The 16831-nt window shown below is 36.2% G+C and overlaps 2 protein-coding genes across 7 annotated transcripts; one reads left to right on the forward strand and one right to left on the reverse strand.

Moving 5' to 3' along the window:
* Positions 1–7193, reverse strand: LOC120634908 (zinc finger protein 836-like). Of its 5 annotated transcripts, none has more exons than XM_039905792.1 (4): positions 6868–7193; positions 5877–6135; positions 5180–5352; positions 1–3816 (listed from the first exon to the last, which is right to left on the reverse strand). In XM_039905792.1, exons 2-4 carry the CDS (start codon positions 6100–6102, stop codon positions 1786–1788), a joined length of 2430 nt encoding a protein of 809 aa, XP_039761726.1. In that variant the 5' UTR covers positions 6103–6135; positions 6868–7193; the 3' UTR covers positions 1–1785. The 5 variants fall into 5 exon arrangements, with proteins under 5 accessions (XP_039761726.1, XP_039761725.1, XP_039761723.1 ...); XM_039905791.1 differs by having other exon boundaries at positions 5877–6204; XM_039905789.1 differs by having other exon boundaries at positions 5877–6213.
* An 855-nt stretch (positions 7194–8048) lies between these two features.
* On the forward strand, positions 8049–16557 carry LOC120634901 (zinc finger protein 141-like). 2 transcript variants are annotated; one of them, XM_039905777.1, is made up of 9 exons: positions 8049–8118; positions 8227–8424; positions 8663–9331; positions 10541–10753; positions 11144–11271; positions 12652–12799; positions 13769–13906; positions 14479–14640; positions 15037–16557. In XM_039905777.1, exons 2-9 carry the CDS (start codon positions 8239–8241, stop codon positions 15037–15039), a joined length of 1647 nt encoding a protein of 548 aa, XP_039761711.1. In that variant the 5' UTR covers positions 8049–8118; positions 8227–8238; the 3' UTR covers positions 15040–16557. The 2 variants fall into 2 exon arrangements, with proteins under 2 accessions (XP_039761711.1, XP_039761710.1); XM_039905776.1 differs by having other exon boundaries at positions 8060–8118; positions 8215–8424.
* Positions 16558–16831: the final 274 nt, after the last annotated feature.

Here is a 16831-nt window from a genome sequence, read left to right on the forward strand (position 1 = left end):
CATGTAATAAATAAACAAAAGTGACGTTTGACAGCAGTGATTCCAAGATTTACGCCTGTCGCATTGCTATCGCGAGATACATAATCACCCTGCCGGTCAAGCTTTAAGCTGTATGCAGTTATTCGGGCCTTGCTAATATAAGAGTTACCTAGATTTTTTGTAAATCAAAAAGAAAAACGTATATACATAATTTTCGACTAGTTTTAACACAGGCAAATACCCAACCAAACATCCCAACAACTCCCAAATTATTTTAAAAGTGAAAACAGTTAAGAAATTTTGTTACACTTCATTTGTTTAAACTCTCTTGAACATGCTACAGCATCAAGTAAGGTACTTAATGCTGAAACATCTAAGAAAATGAAAAAGACACAAGAAAAAAATGGCCTAAATAAAAAAATGTAAACTGTTACCAAAACAGACGCAGGGGCGGTCGCGAACATATTTGGCATTAGTGGTTTCTTAAATATTGGGTCAAAGTAAGAAGGCAGAGCTATTTTTAGGGTTTGACCCAAAACAACTTAATGCTTCGTTTTTCCTTCTTGTTCTACCTTCATTTGTGTTTTATGTATGGTGTATTATAAATTGAGTGTCTTTAAATACATTTTTTAAACAACTGCATCTGCATCTTTTTGGGAAACGCTTCTTAAATCACGTTCTAGTAAGGGAAATTCGTCTTCTTCATAATCAAATAAAGTATTCATGTGGAAACTTATTTAAAAAAAAAAAAGAAAAATAACAGTGACAATATTAACAAAACAGTCAACAATAACCTACTCTAGAAGTTAAACTATGAGAATCAAATTTAAATGACGAAAACTTAAAACAAATAAAATACCAATTCATGGTATAGTAAAAAAAAATTAAAAAAACAGTCCGGGTTTTAATCTACCCTGTGATTTGTGATTTTTAGTTTTCTTTAGGTACATGTATCTAGAGATTATCAATATATACATAACCAACAAAGAGTTTTTCTGCAACATACAAAAATACACATCTTCTTGAATAAATAAATTGTACCTTCTTTTTTAAAATAAATAAACGTTTATTGATATCAAGTTAAATGATCCAAAAAAATGGTAGTAGCGAAATTATCAATTATATTTTTATGACGAACTGCCAAAAAGGACAGAACACTTCGGTATTATTTTGGGAAATATTGTACCCACTTTTACTGTTGTTTGAAACTAGTCTGCATTGAAAAATACAATATCAACTAGTTTATAGGCATCATTCCAATTCGTTTCGAACTATGCCTATTGAAAACGATTTATTTTGTTTACGATTTCTGAGTAATGAAGGTTCTAGGCCTCCGAACTGGTACAAAAGGCAGGCACCTGGCCCGACGCGACTTAATCAATCCGCTCTAAGAGTGAAGTGAAAAAACATCTATATGATACTATAGTGACTCAAGAGATAAGTGTGGAATGAAGTGACAAAGGCTACCATTCTGGATTACGATTGACCAGCGATTAGAAATGTGTTCCGGAACTTTACATTTAATTAAAGTCTTACAAGAGTCATCACGTGTTCTCAATCTTCGAACGTAACAATACTACTTCCACAACATAAGCACACTTATATCCTAATGCTTACACAAATAAATAAATAAGTCTTTAGAATAATAATTGTATCTATCTAAAAAGGCATCTATCTATATTCCAAAGGCATTTTCAGGCGGGTGGTGTGATAAGTAGCTTAATGAAAAACCTACTGAAATAAAGAAATGAAGTGTAACATCGTAGTAATAATACTTAAATATAACCTACAACAGACGGCAAGAGGTCACTTAAAGAATATTCTAGTAGGCGTGTCTTCATTAGGGAATTCTATAAAAGGATGTGTTGCTTTGTGTGCAAACATTATCTTTTCACTCGCGAACATATCTCCGCACACATCACATATAACTGTCTCTTCTTTAGAACAACTCGCCTCGTCTTTATCTTCTTTATGCTCCTTTTTCTTATCTTTGTGCTCCTTTTTCTTGTCTTTATGTTCCTTTCTTTTCTTAACCTCTCTCTCTTCTTGCTTGGATTCTCTTTTCTTAGATGGACTTGCTTCCTCGATCAGATGCTTTCCAGTCAACAAGAACTCCTTCATATTTGCATGCTTTATAGACATCTTGTGGTGTTCTAGCCTATTTTCTGAACTGCACTGATATTCGCAAATAAAGCACACATATTTCATATCGCCCGTATGAATTTCGGAGTGAGTTTTAAGTTTTTCCGGAGTAGCAAAACGAAAATCGCAGAATTTGCACGGGTATTTCCTCTCCAGGGAATGGAGACGCATGTGAGAATTTAAAGCATTAATGTCTTTACATATCTTCCGACATTCAACACACATTGCTCCCTCTTCTACAGGTTCGGCTTCTTCCTTGATTTCTGTGTTGTGGTGTATTCGTTTATGAGATGTTAAACCTTTTTGACTGATGAAAACTCGTCGGCAGTCTTCACACTGAAATTGATCTTTGTCTTTGACGTCGGGACTGTGTTTCTCTATTTGGTGCATAGCAAATTTGTCGGCTTCGTGAAACTGTTCATTGCAATCCTCGCATTTCCAAGCTTGCACTAACTTTGAAAATGCTTCAAGGACGTCCAAAACAGACTCGCCCTCTACTTCTGGGTGAAACGCTTTTGTGTGATTCCCGAAATCTATTATTTTCGCGAAAGTTCCATTGCAATGTGGACAGATGTAAGGTTCCTGGTGATCTTCCATAACGTGATATTTTAGTTCAGACAGCTCCGAGAAACTTTTCGAGCACATAAAACATTTCAACTTCTGCTTCCCTTTAACATATTCAGATATCACTTTGTACTCCATTAATTGAACTTTTTGATGTATTTGAAGATGTTTAAATAGATCTTTACGCGTGTTATAGTCAGTTGGACAGAATTTGCAAGGGAACCGTTTTCTGTGTAAACGTCTTCGATGTGCTGCCAGCTCTTCTTTATCTTTGAATTGTTTAGTGCATGAAATGCATGGAAAACAAGAGTTCGCATCTGTAGATACCTCATGAGACCTTAAACACGCTAATAAACTACTTTTCCTTTTAAAAACTTTCCCACATATACATTTATGTCCATCTATTTGTACATCACTAGGTTGCTCTTCTAACTCCTTCTTTAGATTATTTATTTTCTCTTCAGTTTCTTTTTTTAGAGTTGCTAATTTCTCTTTCCTTTCCTTTTTCAAATTGGGTTTTTTCTCTGCCTTTACCTTGGTACGTTTTTCTGCCCTTTCCGATCTCTCCACTTTTTTCTTTAAAGCATGTACATCGATCTTTTTCACTTTTTTCTGTACGCCATATAACCGTTTCTCTAAGTTCGCTTTCTTTGTCTGTAAACCTTTAAGAACACCCATAGCCCTTCTCTCTATAGTCTCATGTACTTTCATATGTTCTCTTAAACTTCTTAATTTTGAATAGTTTTTTTCACACTTTTGGCATTGGTGTCTTTTGCCTTTAACATCACAATGACCTTCCTTCAATAATCCGTAAGCCTCTTGTTCGAGAGATAATACGTTACCAGTTATAGAATTCAGCTGGAAAGATTCTTCGTACAACATGTTTTCTGAAGAATAATTTGTTGGTAAAATTTCTTCTGGATTTCGCATTAATGGTATTTTAAGACCTTGTACCATTGGATGTATTTCCATTACTAAAGTCTTAGTTGTTTCAGATTGGATTATACCTGCTTGAGGATTGGTTATAGTAGAAGTTGTATTGATTACCTTGTTTGATATTAGATTAGTTTCAGTGACATTTAAATCTCTTTCTTTTTTAATAAATCTTCTTAGAACTTCTTTTGGGTTTACCTGGGTGGGGAGAGATATTTTTTTTTATTTCCAGTTTAAGAGTCAAATAAAATTTTGGTGTATTGGTTATAATAGTGCCATTCTATAGCTGATTTCCTTAATTAAAAAGGTGATGATAGCTCAGTGGGTAGGGCTTCCACTTCACTTTCGGGAGGCTGAGTTCGAATCCCAGCACAAACCTCTATCTTCTCTAAATTATGAGCGTTTTAATAACAAACACCAAAAGACACCAATGCCAAAAGTGTGAAAAAAACTATTCAAAATTAAGATAATAACACTGGCTTCAACGGTAAAAGAAAACATCGCGACGAAACCGGCATGCCAGGTTCTTCACACTTTTCTCAAAGGTGTGTGGAGTCCACAAATCCGCACTGGGCCAGCGTGGTGTATTACGGCCTTAACCCATCCAGATTGTCAGAGGAGACCCATACCCTTTTGTGGGCCGGTAATGGTAATATCAACATATGATGAGGAAAAGGATTTCTTTACTTTTAGAGCTTTGGCGCACCAGTTAAGCACTGTAGATTAATTTGACATTGTAATGGTGCCATATCATTTTTAGAATTAATTTGCAAAAATATAGCGCATGACAGAGCATTAATAAATAATTATTTAAAATTTCCTCTCTTTGTATTTATGGATGGGCCACTTACCATGGCCAGACCAGTGATGTAGAATAAGTACCTAAAACTCACTTAAGGGGTCATATATTAAACCCAACCCAATAACAAAATGAAGCCTTCTTCACCTGTCAGAATTTTTAAAAGTGGCATTCACAATATAAGGTCTAGAGTCAGTTATATAGGTACTACTAACCTTACAACTTTAACCTTACAGGAGCGAATAATTATTACGGCAAGAGAACCACTAAATATATGCTACCTAGATTAATAAATGAACTACCCCTAACGTTGAGAAATTCAGTGACGATGAGTAACGGAAAACGCATTCTAAACAAATATTACCATGAAATAAATGTAACTTAAAGCCTTTAAACATAGTAATATTGGAACACCTGTATAACGTATGCATTCGGGGCAGCGCCAAACCGGTCGCTCGTATCTACTGAGCGACGCGATGGCTCGCAGTACAGAATTACCTACACTGGATTTATTAGTGTACTACCTGCTGTATACTGTATTGATATTTAAAGGTTAATATATGATAAACTTATAAACTTATGAGATTTTAGAGGAATGTGCAGCGTCCAAATAAACTCATGTGAGTTTCAGGATGCGAAGATTTATAATTTTAGTAGTTTGTGTAATAAATAAATAAATAAAAAAAAAAAAAAAAAAATACTAGTACACAGTCAGCCCTCTTTGCTACTCTCTCAGCTGAAATCTCTTTTTTTCTTTCTTACCTCATTCTGTTCATGCTTAATATCTATCTCATCTTGTAAACAAGCTTCAACGTTGTTCAACGCCCTTGCTTCATCACTGTCCATGGATCCATCATCAATATTAGGATATTCTTCAGTGATATTATCAAAACGTTCCATTTTAACATCTGCATTTCTTGAGAAGTCACTTGTACCTGTTATATTAAAAAAAAAAAAAAAAATATATTTTATTTCCTTTATCCATAATTTCATAGAAATTTATAATTATCTTAAAATAAAACCTATATAAGTCATGTGCGGAACATCGTAAATGAATCAGAAAATAATTACTCCAACATTGCACAGTTCAGAATATTTTTTTTTTAGAGGTCAATTTTGTCATATATTGCAAGAGTCAGTATAGTTTATAATTAGAGTATTAGGGCTATTTTACCTTGACAGTATGTGGTGTTGAACACCACATAACCTTTTAACCATAATTACTTAGTTATGCTATTTGGTCAACAAACTTTTTCTTCTTATTGGTATTAAGAAAATAAAAATCCAGCAGCCTAGAGATGGTCCATGAATCTTGGTGTGATTTTCGAATGCCTTAATGCTTAATCGTTCAGGAATGGTTTACATTAAAAGAAAAAAAATCTGGGAGGTGTGACAAAGATCATTGCATGCAGTAATACATCCAAGACATTGAGAAATAATAATTTTGAACCATTTTTACCTGCAATACTTTCAAGATGCAACACTAGTTTATTAGACACAGCCTCTGTAATATCTATGTTAGATTTTTCTGTATTTTCATGATCAGATTCATAGTTTGGCATTATAAACTCCTCCTTAACATTAACTAGATCATCCATTAAATTTTCTTCTGGGTTTGAAATACTATCATCTTCATAAGTAGGTTCAAAGTCCACTGTTATATTGGTTATTTCCTCCTTTATCATTGTGTCACCAGCAACATTTGTCTCCCATAAATTCTGTGATTCCATTTTGCTAGATTAGCGGTTGCTGTGTTTTAAATCATGCTACGTATATTTTCATTCTGTCTGAAACAGCTGCTATAAATTTTTTATTGTACTCTCACATCTTAAAAGAAAAAAGATCAAGGATTTTAGACAAAAACAATATCCCAATGGCATAATAATTGACACACCGAAAACCTTACTAAGGCAATATCCTTCTTTTCTAGTTTATAGTAACTAGCAAGTCAGCATAATATCTGGGAAAGAATATTCTCATTTTATTATTATCCATAACTTTGTCAGACATACAACAAGCAATGTGATTATGTGCTGTAATCATCCACTGTTAACTTTTTGACTTTTGAATAGTTTGGTTTGTGTACAACTGAATTGACATAAATTGGTTTATTTTAAATAAGTATTACTGATGTGAAGTTAATGTATAATTTCTTCACATTTCATTCTTTAAATAAACAAAAATTCAGTTGTGTATGCAATACTATAAACTCGAAAGTACTGGATGGATTTAATTGATATTATCAACCAACATTGTATGATGCCGCAAAAGGAGTATTTTATATTTTTTCGAACACCACACAGACCTGCCGTGAGTCGTGCATGGGGCCAGCTAGTATCACGTTCAAATATATGATAAATATGAAAATTATTTTAGACAGCTAGCTCATTATGGATGAAGTAAAAGGGTAGACGTTAATCTAATAAGACTACGACCAAAAAATTACTTACCAATATTTCACTTTGTATTATTCTAAAAGACTTTTGATAACAACGTAAGGCGCCAGTATTCGGAAGATTTAGATTTTAAACGCAGGCCTGTCCAATTATCCATTGAAATAACAACAAATTGGTTTCGTATTGAAATGCCGAAGGTAATTACTAATTACTTTGAGTTTGAAGAGATCAACCAACAATCAACATTGTGCGCCGCAAATATTTAAAGAGTTATTATAATACATTCTCTTAGATTCAGTTGTACAGGAAATAGCCAATTATGCTACCGAAAACGTTAAATAATTATTTACGTGTAAACAATTATTTTTTAATTTGTTGACGTAAAAAAGTTGTTTTGATTGACAGCTACTTCTTTATCAATGTCATTTTACGGGAAAAAAATTGTTAGCTGTTGCATTTCAAAGCACAGATTATACGAAAATATTTAAGCCTAGTCTTCATTATTAATTATTAGGATTTATTTCTATAAAAACTATTATACCTATTAAATATGCCTTAAGTCGCGGACTTCTTTCATATTTCAGTCGAAATAAGTGTGAAATATTATTTTTTAGTTTTGAACAAATATTTTGCTTCCTAGCCTTTGTGTCCGCAAAACGACAAAGTAGCTTATAGAGTAAAATCCGTAAGACCCTCAAGATTAATTATCATTATAGAACTAAACCACAGCCATTCATGGCTGGGTATAAATAATAGCTTATAAAAATATATGTGTTACTAAAACTTATTTAAATCTAGTAAAATATATCAGAATTAACAATGTAAATAGGTATTTAATGTATATCATCATTATTATGTGTTTCCTTCATTGTGTAACTTTTCAGTTGATGACTGTATTTGTACACCTGCTTTATTTGATACCTACTGATAGTAATTATATAAATTTAACGGCTAACGTTTTGACTTAAAATACTTCATTATTTCTAAAACTCAGGAAAGTGGAAATATTCGTATAATCAGGCGAGTGAAGTCCTCCATCTGAAAGACCTTGTGCGCACGGGCCTTCGCCCGGCCAAAGCTTCGGCCTTTCTTTCATTTAAAGAATTTAAAGCTACTAAAATTGAACATTGGGCTTTTCTTCCTTCAAATGCATTATTTAAGTAGCTTTGATTTTTAATGTGGTGTACACTAGGCCTTAACTTCATTGACAATTTGCACAAAAAAATCATTATGGCGTCCTTTAATTCTTGAACGTAGCGCAAAATCATCTTGGAACGCATCGGTAATTTATATCGGACTTCGGAGGTAAATTCAATAATTCTGAACTCTCTTTTGGAACGTACACCTCGTTAATTAATTTAATACTAAAATGACAATATACGTTAATATTTCCAATAATAGTGGGATTTTCAGGTTGCTTCAAAAATGTCGAAGTCTATTAATTTACAAGATCTTGTAAAACATATAGTGAATGGAACCTTGGAACATAAAGTTTGCCAAGTTTGTCTTAAGCCTGTGCAAGACCATTGCCAGAATATTTATTCAAGGATTTGCACTGAAGACAAAACGTATTGCATAGCAGATGTTTTAGAGCAAGTTTGTGATTTAAAGGTTAGTCAATTTTTGAAATAGGTGCTCCGTAATTTATTGAATTTATTCAACTCAAAATGAGATGGCAAACGATCTTACCCAACATCACAGAGTACTTTTTATGTATGAAAAATTATTGTAGTTTTTTGTAACAATCAGTTCTGTGAACGACGTCGCAAAATTTTCGTCGTGGAGTAGCGGATAGGCATGGCACAGCTAGGTTTTAATAATGTGGCTTAAACTGTGACACTTATTTCAGATAATGAACACAGCTGAATATAAAATATGTACGAGCTGTTTTGTAGCTGCTACGCAGGCCTACAAATTCTATCTAACAACACGAAGAAGTCATGAAGTTTTAGACTATTATGTCAATGAAATCAACAATCAACTTCATTCAAACATCCCACAAGACTTAACATCTGACTCTCTTTGCATTACTCTACCGATGATATTAACAAGTACCATAGACTGTGATAACAATGTGAATAAATTTCCACAAAATGGCTTACAAACTAAAAGTGCAATTTATAACTTAACCGAAGGATCAAATAATGTAGTAAAAAAAGAAACAAAAGAAATTGATACCAAGAATGATGATGATTTTGTTATCGTATTGAATGAAAATGGCGAACCCGAATTTTATGAAACCCAAAAAGACGGAACTTTAATTCTTGTAGATAATCAAGTAAGCTTAAATCACTATTTGAATCAATTGCCAGATTCTAATGTAAAGAAGTTGAAGCAGTTATCTGATTCCAATTTTAAGTCAAATCATTTATTGGATTCTAATGTTAAGAAGAAGGGGAGAAGGAGAAATCCAATGGAGTACAAGCGCTGCAGTCAATGCCCTGTTCGTTACAGGTTCGTTAGTAAATTGAAGGAACACATGAAGGAAGAACATGGGATTGATCTTTTTGTTTGTCAGGTAAATGCAGTGCCTAATTGAAACATTAATGTTAATCGTGATTATATATATATACATATTTTTATAAATAAATATACTATGACAATACACACATCGCCATCCAGCCCCGAAGCAAGCCTAGCTTGTGTTATGGGTACTAAGATGATTGAAGAATATTTTTATGAATAATAAACAGATACACACCCAGACATCGAAATCATTTGTGTTCATCACACAAATATTTCCCAGGTGTGGAAATCAAACCCACAGCCTTGGCCCCCTTCACCAGTTGGCCGTCAAATATATATTATATTAATAGATATTGTTCATATTCAGTAGATTTGTTTACCAAGTACCACCGTATATCTATTAATATTAAGATTATAATTGAGGAATGATTTAAGTGATGGTAGTGAGCACTTAGATTTAATATGACAGCTGATCATGCGTGCTGCATGATAGTGCAATTTGCAGCAACCATGCTTTCTGAGTCCAAAGCTGTGGGTTTGATTACCACAACTGGAAAACTTTTGTGCGGTGAACATGAAAGTTTAAAAAAAATGTAAAATGCATATAAAATTTATCAGAACCGACAGGATTTGAACCTGCGACTCAATGGCAATCGCGGCCTGAGCGCTTTCTCCAACTAAGCTACGGCTTTCCTACCGTCGATGCCGAAATTAGTAGGAAACGTTGCAGTTACGATCTACTTTTTCAAAGGTCCATATTACAATGAGACACGCTTGAAACAAGAGATGACACATTGCCTTGTTATAATGTATTATTAGTGTTTTTACCTACACTTGGAGAAATTGTGAATTTTGTAAATTTAAAATTTATAAAATTAAGCTACGGTTCTTACCGTCGATGCTGAAATTAGTATATGCCTTTCACATCAGTCTTAAAGCATAGGAAACGTTGCAACAAGAACATGAAAAATTTTGTGTGTTCATCTATATTTATGTATATTAGTCATAAAAATATTCACCAGTCATCTTAGTATTCATAACAAACGCTAAGCTTACTTTGGGCCTAGATGGCGATGTGTATTGTCCTATTAGTTTATTTATTTAACTTCTGTAGCATTAACAGTAAATATGGATCTACAAAAGCACACCAAAGTTCTACAGTTGCAGATGAAGATGCAGATACAGATGTGATACAGCATCTCAAGCTACCTCAGTTGCGGAGACATAAGCACGATGACTAAGAACCCTTATACTATTCCAGGTCTGCCAAGCAATAATAGAAGACGAAAATGAATTCAACAAACATCTGCAAACTCACACGGGTATACACACTTGTTCAATTTGCAATATGGTGTTCAAGAAACGTCAAACCATCATATCCCATTTCAAATGGCACGAAGAAGTTAAAGCCATGACCCAATCTGATGGTGCCCATGTTTGTGAAGTTTGCGGTTTGTTTTTTAAGGATGGAGAGGTAAATTGATACTGTTTTATAAATTGAACTTGTAATTCCTCCCGGGTGAGAGGAATCGGCCGTGGCTATTTACCGCCCTATTCACAAAGTCGTGCCGCTAAGTGAATGTTGTTCACAAAAATATATCAAATTAAAGATAAAATGTGACTGCAATAATTTTAACTAACAATAATAAACTTTCCGTGCAATATACTAGACATAAAATAAGTAATTCATTTTGAATACTTACGTTAATTAGGAGATACGTTTGGCTAATTTTAATAATGTAAAAAAAATATAAAATAAAATAGTTAATTAGCCCTCCCCCCAAAAGTGAAGTCGAAGTCCTAACCAATGGAACGCTTCAATATTGCCTTAAAATTGTTTATTTAATGACTTTCTGTAATACAGGCTTTGAAGGAGCACCACGACAAAAAGCATGTGAAGAAGTTCACATGTTACTTCTGCGGGAGAATGTACAAAGGGGAACTCAGCTTCGATCTGCATATCAAGAAGCACGAAATGAACAATGATATAAAGTAAGCTTTATTATTTATTAACTCGCCAGCTTTTGTCCGCAGATATGTTAGGGGATAGAAAGTGTAATTAGAAGTGAAAGGGTGTGGCAACTCATTGCAAAGTCCAGCTGGTATCCCCAGTCGTACATCTCAAACTCTACTTCGTCTTCTGTGCCTCTCCGACTATCGAAGGTTGGCAGTCGGCTTCGTAAAATCTTGTCTTTTTTAAAGGCGAAATAATTCTGCTGCACTCGCGATTCCAGTCCACTCTCTGATATTACGAAGCCAGGACTTTTCTGCGACCAACGCCTCTTCCTGCAACTTTTCCCATCATAATAAGTTGAAGGAGCTCATATCTCTCGTGACTTAACACGTGCCCCAGATATGCAACTTTTGCAATCTTGATTGTGTGCAAAAGTTCGCGCCGTTGGTTGACGCGTCGCAGAACTTCCTCATTGGTCTGTGGTCTATATTTCACCACGTTTCTTCGTATAGAGACCTTCCCGGCCCCACGTCGAGTGAGTAACACCATTTGAGTACCAACAAAGGGCTATCCAGAGACCGTGCGGTATTCGCGGCACGCGGCTACCATTTCATCCGCAGTGGGCCCCCCCCGGCCCTGAAGGCATTTCCCCCCACGCCCTTGCGGACGCGTGAGAAGACCACTCTTGTATAGCGCAGTGTTCCCTATCAAGGTTACCGGAGATTAAATAATGCTCAACAGTGACTTTAAATATTTAATAACTTTACAATTAAACCAATGTACAAGGTGGACTAGTGTGAGCGGCGGGCGAGGGACAACTGACTGACGCCGGTAACAAAAATTCCTACAAGCCTTTCGGCGAAACCGCTGACGGCAGCAGACCTGTTACATTGGCTTCTTCTTCTTCTTCTTCTGTTCCTGGGCCTTTTCCGCACTTGGTTGGTCTGGGACCGTCCGTTGTACGTATGGCCACTGATGCGGCTCCCCGCTGGGTCACTCTAGCCAGCCGAGCTCGCTCCAGAAGCTTAGCAGGCCGCCCAGGTCGCCGAGTGCTTCCTGGAGTGTTGCTGAGGAGCCAAGGTGTGCTGTATCGGTGTTTCTTCCGCCTCCATGCATGCTCTGCAGAGAGGGCTGTCAGTTACACCTAAAATGGAGAGGTGTTTGTTTAGTGGGCAGTGCCCTGTTATCATACCTACAACTGTCCTTAGTTTAGATTCAGTTGCAGTAATTTTGTTGTTAATCGTGGGTTGAAGTCTGGTACGTCCTCCTTCGTGTGTTCGCACTCATTTGTTTTGGACCATAGCACCGAGTGTGTTGATTGCGTCTGTTTCTGGAGCCATGTTTTGTATTCACTGAAGGGTATGGGTATAATACTACATTGGCTATTGGTATTAATATTTTGCTTAATTTCCTATCAGGCAAGAGAAAAATAAACCAAAAGCGGAAATTACGAAGAAGAGGAAACGCAAGTTCACTTGCGGAACGTGCGGACGCGACTTCGTGGACGAGCGGGCCCTACTGTGGCACGGGAGACTACACACCAACGAGAGACCTTACTCTTGTGACGTATGTTTGTATACTCTACTTTGCTTAGGCCTTCAGTTCGGGACGCATGTTGGTATATGTTTCCAGAGGACTTAATTGTTTGACGTATAAATAAATGTACTACGACAATGCACACATCGCCATCTAGCCCCAAAGTAAGCGTAGCTTGTGTTATGGATACTAAGATGACTGATGAATATTTTTATGAATAACATACATAAATACTTAATAATTATATACATATAAACACCTAGACACTGAAAAACATTCGTGTTAATCACACAAACATTTTCCAGTTGTCGGAATCGACCCCACGGCCTTGGACTCAGAAAGCAGGGTCACTGCCCACTGCGCCAATCGGCTGTCACGTACAGAAGCCCTATGTGTTTGACTTATGTTTGTATACTCTATTTTATTAAAGACCTTTAAGGTCTTTAATAAAATAGAGTATACAAATTACGAAAGATAATTAGAGTATCCTAAATTACGAAAATTATACTTAATTTGCTATACTCCGCGAAAAGCAGGAGAATCTGCATGTCCAATTTATAATTTCTTCAATACTTATACTCCACACAAAACAGATCTTCGGCAATGTACCCTCTACTCAAGTTTCGCTCCGAAACCGGAGCATCCTCAGGAGATGTTGACTTTACAATGAGCAATTGTTAATTCAACATCTCCTAAGGAGGTCCTGAGGTATAGAATATTAAGCTTAATTTTTATAATTTATTATAGAAAACTAAGTTTCCTATGTAAGTGACTCAGGTCTTTTTATGGGAATAAATGTCTTTAAACCTATAATATATCATGGATTTCCGCAAAGTAACGCCTGCTATCCAATAAATTGCCACCGTCGGCGATTGAATCCGGGACCTCGCATTTATAAGACCACAGCGCTCACCACTGCGCCAGGCAGGTACACAGAAGGTTAGGTTGGGGATTATCATGTAAAAAAAAAAAAAAACGAAACGGACAGTTCGTTTTCAGGTGTGCGGCCGCGGGTTCGTGTCGCTCAACAGACGCAACCAGCACGTGGTGTGTGCGCACACGGCGCCGTCGCGCCGCTGTCCTCTATGCCCCGCTCTGTTCCATCTACGCTCTATGGTCAACACGCACATAAAAAAGGTATCCCTCCATCCAGTCGCGTGCCAAGGGCAGGCATAAAGCAGCAGAATTGTATAGATTGGAAAATTAATCCGAGTTGTAAAAATTTAATGGTAGGCAGTGCTTTTGCGCATGTATAAAGTGCACAACATTGCGTGTAAAAGATAAGAAAGAAGACATTACGCGGTTTAATAATAACCTTTTCCGGAAAGCTTTAATATTAAAATATAGTGACACAATTGCATAGTGACAAAGATTAATACTTTAAGTATAATAAAAAATATCCGCACTGAAAAAAAAATATCCTGTATAAGGCAAGCCATTTTTATTTCTTATTTTCTGCCTTCTCTCTTTCTCTCTCTCTCTAAAACAAACATCATTTTATTACTTAGGAATCAATTACTTGTCAAAAAGCGTCAAAGTTAAATATTTCTGCTCAAAATTTGTTCGCGGTTTTCAAAAAGCGCCTCGGTCTAATTTGGACACAACAATCTAAGCCGGGTATTCTTTTTCTTATTACTATCTCATATTGGAATTTCAAACTTTTAAAAAGCTAACTCAAGGTCGATGAATACGCAATTTTGCACCCACAGGTCCACCTAAAAGTCCACAAGCGTCCCACCCGGGCCAGCAGGCATCAGAACGTCGTTTGGAAGACGGAGACGGTTCCCATCCAGGAGTTGAGCGTTTCTATACAGAACGAGATACTGGAACTGCAAGCAGCGCAGAATGAAGCCAAGAGGATGTCCAAATCGGTTGGTATTTTAGTGTTTAGATCCATTTTTAATTTGAACACAGTGATAGTGAACATTGTTAACCAAGTATCTATAGTATTTTGTCCTACAACTTTGGTTGTAAGCGATCGCTATAACGCTATATTATAGCGATAAGGCCGCCAAATTGTATTTTATACCTTACGCTCTTTTGTACTTGTAATTTTCTCTGCTTTGAACAATAAAAGTGTATTCAATCATTCATTTATTCAAGATGGTATTTTTGATTGAGTCTTGAAAGATTGCCAACTTCGATTGGATCATATTTTTTTTGGTTCTACTTTGGTTTACTCATATATAATTTGCCCTATTTTAATCCATTGCAAAACGGAATTTCATGCAAAGCAAAATAATAATAAATTATATCGTATTTTTCAGTGACGACGAAAGTTACTTCAGACTTCTTGTAGAAGTTCCATAACGTTTGAGGTCTTCATAGACAAGCTGGATGCAGTTGTTGGGCAAGTCACAGGCAATCCCGATATCCCGAAATGTTGTACGCGATACAAAAATTACGTACAGATGTTTAATGCATACACAATGCTAACACCGTGTATATGCGCTATTGTTATCAAACCATTACCGTACCACTACAAGGCACGGGTCTCGTATCAGAACGAGAAGGTAGGCCGTAGCCCACCACGCTGTTCACGTGCAGATTGGTAGAGTACACACATGGCTCAATAGGCATACTCACGGGCATGAAGTTTCATTCACCGTTAAAGCGAGTGCAGAAACACTCGCCTCTCGGACAAGCCCTTCTTTCTTACTTCCGAAAAGTAAGAAAGAAGGGCTTGTCCGTATCTGAACTCTGATCACAATAATAATAATCGTTTATTTCAGGCAATATGCAAAACCCGTACATGTGAAGATGTTAATAAAATATGTATTTATACACATTAACACAAAAAGTTCGTAATATAACGAGCATCACAGTGTCCCGTTAGGCGCTATGTCAGCCAGTGTTTGAAAATGGGATTCTCCGGGCACTCGGACGATTCATTGAGGAATAAATTCTTCCAAGTTTTACATCTAGGCTTATACCGCTCACCACGTTAAGATGCTATGTAGGGCTCTTACAGACTCTTAAATTACTTAAAACGCACATACTGACTTTGATAAGCGAGAGCGTGCCGGAGTTCGAACTCGCCTACCGCGCACACTTTGACGTGGTGCACAAATAACTCTTGAGAACCAACGCATGTACTCTAGATTCGAAGAAGGTGAAAATATGCATTAAACCATGATCTTATTTCTAGTAGCTGAACACGAGTGAAAACTTATATCTTCGTTCTTTAAAATATGAAAAACCAAGTCGCTCTCGCTGTTTGTACACGTAGATATTTTCAACTACGCAACGAATTTTAATAGAAAGATTCAATGGGAAGGTTTATATGTACCTACTATACATTCGTATTATAAATAAAAAATAATAAATAAATTATTTTATTCGTATTATAGAAGAGAAACATAAAGAAATTGAAAGATTTGTAGAGTGATGTCGCAACAAACCATATGAGATAGATTAAATTAATGTGCTACGGAATTTTATTGTTAACACGTTGGCTGCGGAAAACACAGACGTTTGCGTTTTAAAACTACGTAACGCATGTACCTACAAGGATGCGGCCAAACACGCTGAGCGTGTTTTTACGGCGTTCTGCGAGTGCGGGCGAACACAAACGTGTTGTTTTAAATATACTGCAAGAGCGGCATTTACGCAACAAGTGTGTTAATAACTCTTAACTGGCCCACATTAGTATCTACATTGTAACCGTGCGAAGCCGGGGTGGGTCGCTAGTAGTTAATAATGTGTTAATTTATTTTGTATCCAATCAAAAACATTAATGTAATAATACATAAGAAAACTTCGACAACGTAATAAAACATTATATAAAATTCCATCAGTTTTATTTAGCCTACCAGTGTCCCTCTACGCACAAACTTCATCTCCATAGCAGGGTTTAGAGTTTAGACCCACCACGCCGCTCTAATGAGTGATGCAGCGGGCTTGGTCAGTTATCACATGCAAGTTATTACCGGGTGGTAGAGCGATTTGTGGCAGCACGTCTGGAAAAGCACTACTGCCACGCTTATTTCGATATACCGAACACTTCAGACCGAGCTAGTTCAGACATGGCGGATCAGTAGCCTGCTTGGAAGCAGGCCACTC

This window comes from Pararge aegeria, chromosome 25 (genome assembly GCF_905163445.1).
Source record: "Pararge aegeria chromosome 25, ilParAegt1.1, whole genome shotgun sequence".
Taxonomy (NCBI): domain Eukaryota; kingdom Metazoa; phylum Arthropoda; class Insecta; order Lepidoptera; family Nymphalidae; genus Pararge; species Pararge aegeria.

Bases quoted from the DNA above. Each gene is read 5' to 3' on its own strand.
- LOC120634908 (XM_039905791.1), bottom strand. From the start codon at position 6,147: ATGGAATCACAGAATTTATGGGAGACAAATGTTGCTGGTGACACAATG. The intron at 5,353-5,876 runs GTAAAAATGGTT...TTAATATAACAG, and splicing joins GCATCTTGAAAGTATTGCAG to GTACAAGTGACTTCTCAAGA. The intron at 3,817-5,179 runs GTAAGAAAGAAA...CTCCCCACCCAG, and splicing joins TTAAGCATGAACAGAATGAG to GTAAACCCAAAAGAAGTTCT.
- LOC120634901 (XM_039905777.1), top strand. From the start codon at position 8,239: ATGTCGAAGTCTATTAATTTACAAGATCTTGTAAAACATATAGTGAAT. The intron at 10,754-11,143 runs GTAAATTGATAC...TCTGTAATACAG, and splicing joins TGTTTTTTAAGGATGGAGAG to GCTTTGAAGGAGCACCACGA. The intron at 11,272-12,651 runs GTAAGCTTTATT...ATTTCCTATCAG, and splicing joins GAAATGAACAATGATATAAA to GCAAGAGAAAAATAAACCAA.